The 16,283-nt window shown below is 35.5% G+C and overlaps 1 protein-coding gene and 1 pseudogene across 3 annotated transcripts in view; one reads left to right on the top strand and one right to left on the bottom strand.

Moving 5' to 3' along the window:
• Positions 1–16,283, bottom strand: part of WDPCP (WD repeat containing planar cell polarity effector) — a 491,319-nt gene that overhangs the window by 147,660 nt on the left and 327,376 nt on the right. For both annotated transcript variants that reach the window (XM_007970462.3, XM_038007022.2), the window contains one exon: positions 3,505–3,607. In XM_007970462.3, coding sequence (XP_007968653.1) covers positions 3,505–3,607 — 103 coding nt within the window. The remainder of the gene's footprint in view (positions 1–3,504; positions 3,608–16,283) is intronic.
• On the top strand, positions 11,635–13,554 carry LOC103220173 (ornithine decarboxylase pseudogene; annotated as a pseudogene). Its single transcript, XR_012095331.1, has one exon. The product of XR_012095331.1 is annotated as an ornithine decarboxylase pseudogene (transcript).

Below are 16,283 nucleotides of genomic sequence, written 5' to 3' on the forward strand. Positions count from 1 at the left end.
CAATCATATATATGCCAGAAATAAAACAGAAAATGAAATTTTAAAATAAGATTACCACATACAGAGGAGAAAAAGAAATACTTAAATCTAAAGGAAGATGTAGAAGACCACTACTATGAAAACTATGAAACATTTTTCATAAGAAATAGAGAAGACCTAAATAAATGGAGGGATAGATCGTATTAATGGATTGGAAAACAATATTATAAAGAAATACATTCAGCCTAAATGTATCTATGAGTTAAATGAGATTCTAACTAGAATTTCAGCCCCCACTGTTTTTTTTTTTTTCCCTTGAGTCAGGGTATAAGCTGATTTTGCAATTTATATGGAAAGATAGACAAGTCCATCTTAAAGAACAAAGCTGGGCAATTTGCACTACTAAATAATAATATTGACAGCCAGAGTTGCTTAAAGCAGTGAGATATCTGTGCAAGTACAGACAAACAGTAATAAAATAGAACATGGTCCAGAAACAGCCTATATATTATACTGTCACATATACAAAATTACAATACCTTTTCCACCGGAATGGCTAAAATGAAAAAGAGAGACAATATCAAGCATCAGTGAGGATGGCCAAAACTGGAACTCTTACGTACTGCTGGTGAGAAGGGAAATTGTTAACAACTACTTTGGAAAACTGGAAGTAACTACTAAAGAGAGACAATATCAAGCATCAGTGAGGATGGCCAAAACTGGAACTCTTACGTACTGCTGGTGAGAAGGGAAATTGTTAACAACTACTTTGGAAAACTGGAAGTAACTACTAAGGCTGCATATCCTATGTCACAGGAATTCCACTTCTAAGCACAGTCGAACAGATCTGCGTACCTATGTCCATTAAAAGACATACACAAGAATGTTCATAGCAGCACTATTCACATTAGTCCCAAACTTGAAACAACCCAAATATCCATCTAAAGCAGAATAAATTGAAGTACATTCATGCATTGGAATATTGTTATACAGCAATAAGAGTGGAAGAATTATAACTATATGCAACAATATGAAATATTCTCAGATTCGTAATGTTGAATAAAAGGAGCCAAATACAAAAGAATATAGGTTTGAATCCATTTATTTTAAGTTTGAAAAAAGGCAAAACTAGTCTATAATGTTACAAATCTGGACAGTTGGGCTGAGATTTTAACATCTTGAAGTGGGTATAGGAAGGCTTCTGGGGTCCTGGTAACATATGTTACTTGGTGAAGATACTCTTTACAAGGATGTGTTTCCTTTGTGAAATTCATTGAGTCACATGCTTATGTTTTGTGCACTTTTCTGTATGCATGTTAGACTTAAATAAAAAGTTTAAAAAATTACCAAATTGTTCAGATTATCATCATCCAGCTTTTCCTTTGGCAACTCTTGCTTTTAACTATGGTGACAGTATTTATGTCTGATGCTTTTTTACAGACTCTCCCATGTAAATGGAACTACTCTTTCGCTGTCTTACATAATTTGGCTCCTTGCTTGCATCAAAGAACCACTTTGAAAGCCAAAAATTTAATAACTTTCAGCTTTGGGATAAGTTTAAGAGAATAATTGAATTAAATTGAGGGAATTTGAGAGAAAATTAGCTTTCCCCAGCATGATGTGGGCTGCAAAAAAGAACTAGGCGAGACCATGATGAGGAAACCAGAAATTCTTTGCTAATTCCATTTGGAATTATGAGTGAGAATCACCCAGTTTTCTGCAGCAAAACTGAGTAGAACATTCATGTAATAGGGCAATGTCTTGAAAGTTACTGATGTTATTTAATAGTATCTTTGTCAAAACGCAGTAATCTAGGTCAAAGTCTGAGGCCTGAGACAAGACTGAGAAAAGAGAAGTCACAGGGTATCATTGAAAATATATTTGCTAGAAATGACGCAGGGCTCAAAGTAGGTACACTAAGCTTTCTGGCTAGGAATTATCCGCTGGCCACAGTAACCTCATCAGAGAATATACAGGAAATGAGATGCATTTTGGTGAATCGGGGAGTTTCTTTGTTTTGCTGAAATTTTGTGATAATCTCTTCACATTCTCTTTCACTGTTACTATTTTTAGATAGCTTTAAAATGCAAAGATGGCCTTCATGATCCTGGAAGAAAAGGCAGGGTACAGGACAGCTAAGGAAACATCCCAGAAAACTGGCTATGACTTAACTTCCTACTGTGTTTTCCTAAATGGCTAGAGGGATGGGGATGGAGGATATTTCCCCATCATATAACATCATCATTTCTATAAACATGGTATGCTTTCATCATTTAGTTAGAAGTGACTTCTCATAGCAAATATAAATTGTACTTACTTCACAGAGTTGTGGTGAAAATTAGTTATCTGTAACTTAGCATTCAATAAATATTAGGTGCTATTAGTAGTAGTAGTACACACATTAATATCTCTCCCTAGCAAGTAACAAGATATAGTGATAGGTCAATTACAGTTATTCTTATCCAATACTGCATTAATAGTGAGTATTCCTTATCCATTAGAAACGGAGATATGAAAGTGGTCTAATCAATTTGGAACTCTTTCAGGATGGGGGAAGGAGAATGGAATTATCTTGCTAGTACCTGTTGGCCCTGGTATTCAGGTTTAGAGCTACCCTGCTGGAATGGCTTTGAGTCCTTCAGTACCACCTTGAAGATTAGATCTATGTGGTGGTGTCAGAAAGAAGCTGACAATTGGTCCCTTTGGCTGCAAACAGCATTACAAAAACAAAGCACAAGATCTGTCAATGGAGAGGCTTGTATAAGATTTTTCAAGCACTTACAAAGTGGAAATCTTTTTAAAACTTGTTTCAGAGGAGTTCCACAGAAGAATGAATTCTAGTACAATCCTGAGGGATCTTTGCCTAATTTAAGAATAATAAATACTCAGTAAGAAAAGGAATTGGATTTCTAAATATCAGTATTGCTCAATTTAGAGGCATTAGATAAACAGGTGAAAAAAAAGATGTTAGTGTTAATATTACAATACTTTTTATAAACTTTCATTTTTTATGTTATAAAATTTAAAGGAACTTTTAAATTCATTCTAAGGCTTCTGATCTGTCTTCTTTAGAATACTACAGTTTAAAATGATTCTAGCAGCTTCTAAAGAAAAACAGATCACCTATCAAACCCAAACTCCCATATGAAATACTTTGCCTGATATAGGAGAGAATTCTTTTGAGAAATGACATGTCTGTGTATAAAGGATTATATAAATTTCTGTGTTGGTTAATTTTAATAACAGCAGTATGATAATACTCACAAAATCTTATGAAAAGAATATCCTTTTGACTTTTTGCTAAATGATGACAATAGTAATCACTGATTAGAAATTTTCACATAAACACAATTCCAATTTGTATATCAATACTGTGCTGTTTGTCAAGGCTTAATTCTTCTTTTTATAAGGCACTGTCTTTACAAAGTAATTCAAATTAACCAACCATGTCCTCCAAACATAAATAGAAATGATACTAACTATTGATTAAAATAAAAAGCACTTAAAAATAGCATTAATTCTTACCAACTCCAGAGGTTATTGATTCTGCATCAATGTCACTAGCTCTTTTTCTTGCCACTTCAGCTAGTGCCAATTCACCTTTATCTAGTGCAAGGTAATGAATATCCTGAGGAAATAAAGCAAAATAAAAGATTGATTCAAAATGAATCTTGCTCAAATTACAAAGAGGATTTTGAAAGAAATTTATTGTTCAGATTACAAAATAGAAAGTTTGTAAATATTCTTTTCTGTATTTTAAGTTTCTTAGTTTTCTAGTATAAGCAAATTTTTCTGAATTGGAGATCACAGCTATAACTAAAGGCAAGTATTTAAATAAATTATTTTAAGCTGTGAGGGAAAATACAAGTTTTTAATAAAGTCTTTGACATACTCAGTTTTGTCAGGGAATAAAAAATGTTAATTGCTATTTTTCTTTTGTAAGACATTAATATCCGAGGGTGAGTCTTCAGATTTTAATTGCATATTATGCTAAGCACGATACAAGGAATACTAAACAGATTGGTTGCTGCGTCTGGCATATATTTGTTATTATTAATATTACTAGTATTATGAAATAAAATAATTAGTACCGACTAAGTGCTGGGCACTGTTTTGGAGTATGGCGATCAATTATAATACCGTATCTCAAAAAGCTGTATGCCCAGTGGGGAGAGAGACCACTGTAAACCAATAGTTAATTACAAAAAAGTATGGTAGATTTTATAGCATGTATGTGCAGGATGCTGTGGAACCAAAGAGGAGGAACTGATCTCTGATGGTAGTCTTGAAGGGTGAATAAGAGTTACTATAAGAGGGGGAAAATGGACAAAAGGTGACAGGGAATGAATGGCGTCTGGTGCAGATATGCAGAGAAGCCTGAGAAAACACAACTCTCAGACAATGGCAGATCTTTCGATATGGAAGGAGTGTTGGATGTGCAGGAGAAAGCAGTGAAAAGTAATACTGAACAAGTGGAGTCACTAAAAAGGATTTAGATCTCTTTTTGCTATGCAGAATGATTGTTGGAATGAAAATTTTATTGAAATAAAAATGGGGAAAGAATATGAACAACCACTTACAGTGAAGAAATAGATATAAATGGCTTATAATCATTAAAAGATATGTGACCTTATGTAAATAAATGCAAGCTGAAAAATGTAATTTCAAATTGGATAAATCTTTAAAAGTAAATAATAATTACAGGTTGCAAAGTTTTGGGAAAACAGGCATGTAACACTTACTGGGAATATAATTGGTTAAGACTTTATTTATTTTTTGAGACAGAGCCTCACTCTGTTGCCAGGCTGGAGTGCAGTGGCATGATCTCGGCTCACTGAAACCTCTGCCTTCCCAGTTCAGGTGATTCTCTTGCCTCTGTCTCTTGAGTAACCGGGATTACAGGCATGCACCACCATGCCTGGCTAGCTTTTGTATTTTTAGTAGAGACGGGGTTTCACCATGTTGATCAGGCTGGTCTTGAACTCCTGACCTCGTGATCTGCCCGCCTCGGCCTCCGAAAGTGCTGGGATTACAGGTGTGAGCCACTGCACTAGCCAAGGGTCAGTAAGCTATGGCCCATGGGCCAAATCTAGCCTGCTTTTGATACAGTCCTCAAATTAAGAATGGTTTTTACATTTTTAACGGTTGGAAGAACTGTGCTCAATCACTGCTATTGAACACTGAGTGGCTTTGAAATTAGCTTTTGCTGCAAATTTGAAACGGTTTCAAGCTAAAGTTACAAAGTAAAACAGTGCTTATATGTGAAACTTATATGTGAAACATAATGTGATAAAGTCATTTCAATGAGAACATTGTTTGAATTGCAAGTAATGTCAGGCTGCATCACATACTTCCTGCACTGTCGAAAGGTTTTTTTTTTTTTTTTTTTTTTAAATCATCTCCATTCCTACACAAATTTTCAGCAATATATTTTCTGATTTCAAATTACAGCAGTGTTTTTCAGACCTTGATGCAAGTGCAAAGGAAATTTACATATTCCAAAATCCATTTAACTGTGCAATTGAGGAACTTTAATTGGAAGTGATTTGCAATGTAATGACATGCTAAAAGGCATTCTAGCCTTTTAGCTAATAGAATTCTAAAAATGCCTGCCAGTCTGTTGAATATACTCAATTAAAAGCATATACTCATGGATTGATATCAGTATTTGGCAGTACTTATATATGTGGAAAGACATTTTCAAAGGTGAAATATGTAAAATCTCATTGTAGATAAGCATTAACAGATGAACGTTAGCTAAAGATTTTGATAGGAAACACCAGCTTTCAAACCCAATTAAGTGAAATGTTACCTCCTCTGAAAAGGATTCCATTCTTCACATATGTAGAGCTATGTCACAAAAATTGTACTCTTTTAATTTCATCAATAAAGATTTATGGAAATTTTCTGTCTTGTTATATAAGTACCTACATAATAACTTCAGTTTTGCCTCTTGGCTCACAAATCTCTAATATTTGCTATCTGGCCCTTTGTAAAAAAGTTTGCTGGACCTGTATTTTAACAATATATCATAATTTAAAATATACTTTTGGTAAATCTTCCTAAGGAAATGATGGGACAGTATCCAAGATTGGTAGTTAAAGCACTGTTTGTAACAGTGAAAAACTGGAGGCAACTTAAATGTACAATCAAAATAATATGTGGTTTTTAATTTTTAATCCAAGAATAGCATGATACTTTAATAATAGATTCTTATATTCAGAGAAGAATTTGGTAAGTTGAAAATATATACTTTTTTCAACTTTGCTAATATTTAAGATTTTTACATCTATGCTCTTAAGAATAGTCTGTGACTTTGTTTACTTAAACTGCCCTTGGCTGGTATCAAGATTACACTAGTCTTATAAAATGAGCTAGGTGGCTTTCCCTGTTTTCTGTTCTTTGATAAAATTTGTATTTATTATTGAAAGCAAAAAATATGCAGTACATTTGAGAAGATATTACCATTACTAAAGAACATAAATGAACATCTGATTAAAATACAGACATACACATGCTTATATATAGGAAGACCATACATTTATAAAAATTTCAATTCTGACCCCATGTATTCTGTAAAACTCAGTGGAGTTCTAATCAAAATCCCCTCAACTTGATAAATTGATCTTAAAATTAATATGTCAAAACAAATGGTGAAGAATATCTAAAACTTATTCTAGTTAATTTTAAAACTATAGAACACTGATATACAGCCATATAAACAAACAAACAAAAACACATACCCATATATAGATGGTTCTATTTGTGGTACCATTATGAGTACTTTATGTTTAGAAGTAAGTGTGGGCTTTAAGATCTGTGGTCAAATTATTTCTGGAACGTTTTCTGTCTCTCATTTTTGCATTCTTCCTTAATTCTCTGATTTCTCCCCTGTATTTAAAAAAATAGTTCTAGGGAATTGGGGTCATCGATTTGAAGAGGGCAAATTAAAACTAAAAATAAAAGAGATTGTGTTTTACTTTGCCCAGGCTAGATTCAAACTCCTGGGCTCAAGTGAACCTTCTGCTTCAGTCTCCTGAGTAGGTGGGACTACAGGTGCTGGCTAAGAGGGCAAACATTACTAGTTCTTAAATTGATATTATATCTCCCCCATGAAAGTTTTAATTTCATAATCTGTTTGGAAACATACTATGCAGTCCATTTATTTGCTGATTCACCTGTGGACCTCCTCATTATTCATATATTTGAATGTGGACTTAAGCAAAATGCATTCAAGAGTATATCTCTATAATTCCATGCCCCTCAGTCTGACAGAGTTAATTAAGCTTTAGGATCTGGTGAAAGACATATCTAGTATCTATATCACCTCTCAAGTGGCTATCTTCTGACTTTGTTTAATAATTTTTGATAGATTTAGCCTAGGAATTTAGTTTAAATGTTGGATTTACACAATTAAATGCTATAGTGTGAATGTCCCACCAAAACACATGTTGAAACTTAATTGCCAGTGCAATGGTATTGGAAGGTGGGGCCCTTAAGAGAGGATTAGGTCATGAGGGCTCTGCCATCATGAATAGATTAATGCTGTTATCACAGGAGTGGGTTAGTTATCAAAAGAATGGGTTTGTTGTAAAAGTGAGTTTGGTCCAATTTCCTTTCTCTGTCTCATGTGTTTACTCTGCCTTCCACCCTTCACCATGGGATCACTCTTACCAGATCCCAGCACCAAGCTCTTGGACTTCCCAGCCTCTAGAGCTGTTAACTGAATAAATCTGTTTTCTTTATAAGTTACCCAGTCTGTGGTATGCTGTTGTAGCAGCAGAAAACGGATTAAGACAACAAATATCTGGGAAATGGTCATAGTCTAAATGAATCAAGAAAATAAAACCCATTTGGCTGTATATTTCATTTTTATGTCCTTTACCTGGGTAGGCTAGCACATACAGGAATAATGGACATGGAGTAAGCTCATTGAGACTAATGCTAAGGTACTGTTAAGTCTAAATATACTGAAGAAATTGCAAGCAAGTGGCCCACAAGCAGGGTAGTCATACTCATTGTAACATTAGTTTTAATCAACAGATATTAGCTAATCAAAAATAATTCCACAAATAACTGCAACGTTTACTGTGTGCCAGATACTGAGATGAATTTTCCATGAAGCTAATGAAGCTTAAGCTTCATTACCTCTTACTTGCAGAAGTCCTTTGTGGTATCTAATTTTGTATCTGAAAATTTAAATTCTTTTTCTTAAAAAAAAATTCCTCAAATTATATCAGCTTCAGGCCCTGTAAAAGATGGATGTACCCCTGGCCAGATGCCTAGGTATCATGGTTCTAACAGACTAGTGGACTATGTTACTATATGTTACTTGTTTAGAATCACTTGTTTGGAAGATCCAACTATATGCTGTGCATACGAGGCTCATTTCACCTCTGAGGACACACAGACTCAAAGTAAATGGATGGAAAAAGATATTCCATTCAAATAGAAACGGAAAGATTGGAGATAGCTATACTTCCATCAGACAAGATATACTTTCAGTAAAAAGGCTGGGCATGGTGGCTCACACCTGTAATCCCAGCACTTTGGGAGGCCGAGGTGGGTGGATCACGAGGTCAGGAGATCAAGACCATCCTGGCTAACATGGTGAAACCCCGCTATGAAAAGAGAAAAAGAAGGTCATCTTATAGTGATAAAGGGTTCAGTTCATCAAGAAGTTATAACAATGGTAAATATATTTGCACTAAACATTGGAGCCCATGAATACATGAAGCAAATATTAATAAGTTTGAAGGGAGAGAGAGATTGCAATACAATAATAGCAGACTTCATTACCCCCACTTTCAACACTGGATCATCTAAAGAAGAGAAAATCAATGAGGAGACATCAATTTAAACTACAATTAAAAAAAGGGACCTAACAGATATTTTACAGCATTAGCATCCAACAGAAACAGAATATAAATTCTTTTCCAGTGTACGTTGAACATTCTTCAGAACATATTATATGCTGGGCCACAAAACAAGTCTCAACAAATTTAGGAAGACTGAAATCATGTATTTTCTGACCACAATGGCATGAAACTATAAATCAGTAACAGGAACAATCTTGGAAAATTCACAAATATGTATAAATGAAGCATCTTTCTGAACAACCAATTGGCCAAAGATGAAATTTAAAAATACCTTGTGACAAACAAAAATGAAAACACAATATACCAAAACGTATAAGATGCAGCAAAAGTAGTCCTAAGAGAGTATATGGTAAAAAGTGCCTACTTCAGAAAAGAATATCTCAAATAAACAATCTAACATTATACCTCAAAGAACTAGAAAAAGAAGAATAAGCCCAAACTTGGAAGGAAATAATAAAGAGAAAAAAGAAACAAATTAGATACTAGAAAAATAATAGAAGAGATCAAGAAAACTAAAAGTTGGTTTTTGAAAAGATAAACAAAACTGACTAACCTTTCAGTAGACTAACAAAGAGAAAAAGAGAAGATTCAAATAAAATCAGAAATAAAAGAGGAGACATTGTAAGTGTATACCACAGAAATACAAATAATCACAACATACTACTAGTACTATGAACAACTATATACCAACAACTTGGATAACCTAGAAGAAATGAATGAGCTCAAAGAAACATGCAGTCTACTAAGAATAAGTCAGGAAAAAAAGAAATAGAAAATCTGAAGAGACCAATAATGAGTAAGGAGACAGAATAAATAATCAGATAAGCCTAGGATCTGATGGTTTCACTGCTGAATTATATCAAACACTGAAAGAAAAAGTAAAAGCAATCCTTTTCAAGCCCTTCCAACAAATTCACTGTGAGGCCAGCATTACCCTGATACCAGCAAGACAGAGACACTACAATAAAAGAAAATTACAGCCCAGTGTCCCTGATGAACATAGATGCAAAAATACTCAACAAAATACCATCAAACCAAATTCAATGGCACATTAAAAAAGATCATTCACCATGATGAAGTGGTATTTATCCCAGAAATTCAAGTATGGTTCAACATACATAAATCAATGTGTGATACACTGTATTAACAAGATAAAGGACAAAAACTGCATGACCATCTCAATAGATGTAGAAAAAGCATCTGACAAAATTCAACATCTGGTCACGATAAAAACTAAAAAAATATGGAAGGAATATACCTCAACACAATAAAGGCCATATATGATAAGCCCACAGCAAACATCATACTCATTTGTTAAAAGTTGAAAATTTTTCCTCTAAGATCAGGAATAAGACAAGGATATCTACTCTTATCACTTGTATTCAACACAGTACTGGAAATCCTAGCCAGTGCAATTATACATGGAAAAGAAATTAAAAGTATCCTTATAGGAAAGGAAAATGTGAAATTCTGTTTGCTGATGACACAATCTTACAGAAAAAACAAAAAAATTGTTCGAACTGATAAATTTGTAGGTTGCAAAACCAACATGTGGTTGATTTTGCAGCTTATAAAATCAGTAAAGTTGCAGGTTATAAAATCAACATACAAAAATCAGTACTCGTTCAATACACTAACAATGAATTATCCAAAAAATAAATTAAGAAAACAATTCCATTTATACTAGCACCAAAAAAGAAAACACATAGGAGCAAATTTAACCAAACAGATGAAAAACCTATACACTGAAAACTATAAAACATTGATGAAAGAAATTAAAGACGACACAAATAAATGGAAAGATATTGACTGGGCGCAGTGGCTCACACCTGTAATCCCAGCACTTTGGGACACTGAGGCAGGTGGGTCACGAGGTCAGGAGTTCAAGACTAGCCTGGCCAAGATGGCAAAACCCCGTCTCTACTAAAAATACAAAAATTAGCTGGGTGCGGTGGCAGGCGCCTGTAATCCCAGCTACTCGGGAGGATGAGGCAGGAAAATCATTTGATCGGTGGGTGGAGGTTGCAGTGAGCCGAGATCACTCCACTGCACTCCAGCCTGGGCAACAGAGTGTACATACATACATACATACATACACACACACACACACACACAAATTTAAAAATAAATGGAAAGATATCCCATATTCATGGATTAGTAGAAACAATAGTGTTAAAATGTTCATACTACTCAAAGTAATTTACTAATTAAATGCAATTCCTATCAAAATTCCAATGTCTTTTTTTTTTTAGCAAAAGAGAAAAAACAGTCCTAAAATTAATATGGAACCAGATAATACCCTAGAGAGCCAACAATCTTGCATAAAAGGAACAAAGCTGGAGGCAACACAGTAACTTCAAAATATATTATAAAGCTGTTGAAACAAAGCAGCATGGTACTGGTATAAAAACAGACACTCTGAAGAATGGTACAGGATAGAAAGCCCAGATATAAATCCAAGTATTTATGGTCAGTTGATTTTCAACAAAGTGGCCAAGAACATGCAATGGGGAAAGAACAATTTATTATCCTTTCCAATGTATTTAATAAATGGTGTTGGGAAAACTGGATATTCATGTGCAGAATAATAAAATTGGACCCTTACATCAAACCACATATAAAAATCAACTCAAGGTCAGTCCCTCCTGTAGCCCCTCTGCCAGAACTCCGGCGCCACCTCAGGCCGGCGTCTCAGGCTGGCGGGAGCGAGGCGCTAACGGGCGCGGCGGCCGAGGGCTCCTGCGGCTGCGGCTCAGACTCCGGCGTCTGCGCTTCCCCATTGGGCTGGCCCATGGCGCCCGGGCGCTCAGAGATTGTCACTACTGCTCCAAGGGCACACGCAGAGGGATTTGGAATTCCTGGAGAGTTGCCTTTGTGAGAAGCTGGAAATATTTCTTTCAATTCCATCTCTCAGTTTTCCATAGGAACATCAAGAAATCATGAACAACTTTGGTAATGAAGAATTTGACTGCCACTTCCTCGATGAAGGTTTTACTGCCAAGGGCATTCTGGACCAAAAAATTAATGAAGTTTCTTTTTCTGATGATAAGGATGCCTTCTATGTGGCAGACCTGGGAGACATTCTAAAGAAACATCTGAGGTGGTTAAACGCTCTCCCTCGTGTCACCCCCTTTTATGCAGTCAAATGTAATGATAGCAAAGCCATCGTGAAGACCCTTGCTGCTGTGGGGACAGGATTTGACTGTGCTAGCAAGACTGAAATACAGTTGGTGCAGAGTCTGAGGGTGCCTCCAGAGAGGATTATCTATGCAAATCCTTGTAAACAAGTATCTCAAACTAAGTATGCTGCTAATAATGGAGTCCAGATGATGACTTTTGATAGTGAAGTTGAGTTGATGAAAGTTGCCAGAGCACATCCAAAAGCAAAGTTGGTTTTGCAGATTGCCACTGATGATTCCAAAGCAGTCTGTCGTCTCAGTGTTAAATTCGGTGCCACGCTCAGAAATAGCAGGCTCCTTTTGGAAAGGGCAAAAGAGGTGAATATCGATGTTGTTGGTGTCAGCTTCCACGTAGGAAGCGGCTGTACCGATCCTGAGACCTTCGTGCAGGCAATCTCTGATACCCGCTGTGTTTTTGACATGGGGGCTGAGGTTGGTTTCAGCATGTATCTGCTTGATATTGGCGGTGGCTTTCCTGGATCTGAGGATGTGAAGCTTAAATTTGAAGAGATCACCAGCATAATCAACCCAGCGTTGGACAGATATTTTCTGTCAGACTCTGGAGTGAGAATCATAGCTAAGCCTGGCAGATACTATGTTGCATCAGCTTTCACACTTGCGGTTAATATCATCTCCAAGAAAATTGTATTAAAGGAACAGACTGGCTCTGATGATGAAGATGAGTCGAGTGAACAGACCTTTATGTATTATGTGAATGATGGCGTCTATGGATCATTTAATTGCATACTGTATGATCATGTACATGTAAAGCCCCTTCTGCAAAAGAGACCTAAACCAGATAAGAAGTATTATTCATCTAGCATATGGGGACCAATATGTGATGGCCTTGATCGGATTGTTGAGCGCTGTGACCTGCCCAAAATGCATGTGGGTGATTGGATGCTCTTTGAAAACATGGGCGCTTACACTGTTGCTGCTGCCTCTACATTCAATGGCTTCCAGAGGCTGGTGATCTACTATGTGATGTCAGGGCCTGCGTGGCAACTCATACAGCAATTCCAGAACCCCGACTTCCCACCCGAAGTAGAGGAACAGGACATCAGCACCCTGCCTGTGTCTTGTGCCTGGGAGAGTGGGATGAAATGCCACCCAGCAGCCTGTGCTTCAGCTGGTATTAATGTGTAGATATCACCCTGGTAGCTGTTAACTACAAGTTTAGCTTAAATTAAGGAATTTGGGGGGACCATGTAACTTAATTACTGCTAGTTTTGAAATGTCTTTGTAAGAGTAGGGTCGGCGCGATGCAGCCATATGGAAGGCTAGGATATGGGTCACACTTATCTGTGTTCCTATGGAAACTATTTGAATATTTGTTTTATATGGATTTTTATTCACTCTTCAGACACGCTACTCAAGAGTGCCCCTCAGCTGCTGAACAAGCATTTGTAGCTTGTACAATGGCAGAATGGGCCAAAAGCTTAGTGTTGTGACCTGTTTTTCAAATAAAGTATCTTGAAATAATTAGGCAAAAAAAAAAAAAAAAAAAAAAAAATCAACTCAAAATGGATAAAAGATATTATGTTAAGCACAAGATGTGAAACTTGTGGAGGAGGGAAAAGCTCCTCAACATTTGCCTGGGCAATGATTTATTGGCTAGTACTCCAAAAGCACAAGCAGTAAAAGCAAAAATAGATAAATGAGACTGCAATGAATGAAAAAGATTATGGACAGCAAAAGAAAGAAGTAACAGTGAAGAGATAAACCATGTGTTAGGAGAAGATATTTACAAACCATACATCTGATAAGGGGCCAATATCCAAAATATATAAAGAATTCAAACAACTCAATAGTAAGAAAACTCAATTACAGTATCTGAGCAGACATTTCTCAAAATAAGAGAGATAGATGGTATAAGATAGAGATAGATGATAGACAGAGATAGATAGATGGTAAAAGTATCTGAGCAGACATTTCTCAAAATAAGAGAAAGAGATGCCAACAGATATATGAAAAACACTCAACATCTCTAGTCACCAAGAAAATGCAAATTTAAACCACAGTGAGATATCACCTCATGCCTGTTAGAATAGCTACTAATGTCAAAAAAGAGAAAAAGAATAAGTGTTGGTGAGGATATGAGGAGAAGGGAACCTGTGTATACTGCTGCTGGGAATGCAAATTAGTACAGCCATTTTGGAAAACAGCATGGAGGTTTCTTAAAAAAACTAAAAATACCATATGATCTAGCAATCGCACTTCTGGGTATATATTCAAAGGAATTGAAATTGATACGTCAAGCAGACGTTGGTACTCCCATATATTTCAAGATTTTTCACAATAGCCAAGTTATGGAGCAACCTAAGTGTCCATCAGTGGATGAATCGATAAAGGCAATGTGGTATATCTGCACAATGAGATATTATATACAGCCTTTAAAAATAAGAAAAGTTTTTCATTTGTGACAATATGGATGGAACTAGAGGACATTATGCTAAGTGAAAGAAGCCAGGCACAGAAAGACAGATACTGTATGATCTCACTTGTTATATATGGAATTTTTAAAAAGTTGATTTCAGAGAAACAGGAAGGTGATGACAGAGGCTGGAGGTTATGGTGGTGGGGAAAGGGAAGATGCTGATCAAAACATACAAAGTTTCAGCTAGACTGTAGGAATAAGTTTAGTGATCTTTAACACTATATGATGACCACCGTTAATAACAATGTATTGTATATTTCAAAATAGATTTTTATTTTTTATCTTTTTATTTTATTTTGTGAAACAGGATCTCACTCTGTCACCCAGGCTGCAGTACAGTGGCATGACCATGGCTCACTGCAACCTCGACCTCCAGGGCTCAGGTGATCCTCCCATCTCAGCCTCCCAAGTAGTAGGACTACAAGCACATGCCACCCCACTTGGTTAGTTTTGTATTTATTTGTTTATTTATTTTAGAGACAAATTTGTCATGTTGCCCAGGCTGGTTTCAAACTCCTGGGCTCAAGTAATCCTCCCACCTCAGCCTCCCAAAGTGATGGGATTACAGGTATAAGTCACTGTTCCTGGCCTTCAAAAAAGATTTTTAATGTTATGATCACAAAAAATAAATTGGTAAGGTAACAATGTGTTAATTAGCTCAAGGGAATCTTTCTGCAATGTATATATAGATCAGAACGTCACATTGTACCCCACAAATATACACACATCACATTGTACCCCATAAATATACACAATTGTTATCTGTCAATTAAAAATGTAAAAGAATCATGCATCTTGGAGAAAGGCACGATAAAACGTTGTAAGATGTTTAGTGTTTTTTATTTGTTGGCCCTTTTTTGGAGTCACTGTATAAAATTAAAATGTCATATCACAAGTCTAAATGGACAATATATATAATTGATTTGAAAAGTGTCATATTGACAATTTTCAACTTGTACTTCAACCCAACCAGTGTTACTTAGTTGATAGATGGTTAAGTTATAAAAGTGTTACTAACTTGGAATCAAGTTTTCAGAAAGATATTCAGAAGAATGAACACCACTTAGTTTCTGTCATTCTCAATGACAATTTTATAATTTATCATTTGCCAATTTGACTTATATTAGCATCATCATTTAGCACTATTAAATGAAATTGGCTTCCAGTCAACAAAAGATGACAAACTGACAGTCTCTGGACATGATCCAGATTTCAAAATTTACACATATTCTGCCTATACATGTAAGATCTAAAATAAAAAACTTGCTGTTCCTAGGACTTCATTACCTTTCACAGAAGACTTTTGAATGTGCTACCAGAATGAATATGCAAATTTACAGCAAAAAAGTTTTAAAACTAAAAAAATATTGAATGGAGTTTCATCTTAAATCATACTTTGGATCAGTTATTGACAGATAATTATAAGTACTATAACATATTGATATTGTTATAACCTTTTCTAATTTGTGAAATGTTCCTAAGATTGATAGGTTTCTATGAGATATGGAAGCACTAACAAAGACATGCAACAGCTTATACGTATTTATAATTACTGTGTTCTTGTCCTGTATGATGCTTTGATTAGTTCAAATCCATTGATAATTGAACATTTTTATTCATATTCTACAGTTTTACAGGTTTAAACCTTGGTCAAAGTTGCCTTCAACACATTCAAATTCATGCTATTTCAGCTAAACATAAATGTGTAAAATATTGATACAATCCTCTTTGTGCTTATTTTAAAATAACATTTCCCTTTGGACAAATCTGATCAACTGCTTTAAGAACTGGGGAAAAATATTGTTTCTA

The sequence above is a fragment of the Chlorocebus sabaeus genome, chromosome 14 (assembly GCF_047675955.1).
Source record: "Chlorocebus sabaeus isolate Y175 chromosome 14, mChlSab1.0.hap1, whole genome shotgun sequence".
Classification (NCBI taxonomy): domain Eukaryota; kingdom Metazoa; phylum Chordata; class Mammalia; order Primates; family Cercopithecidae; genus Chlorocebus; species Chlorocebus sabaeus.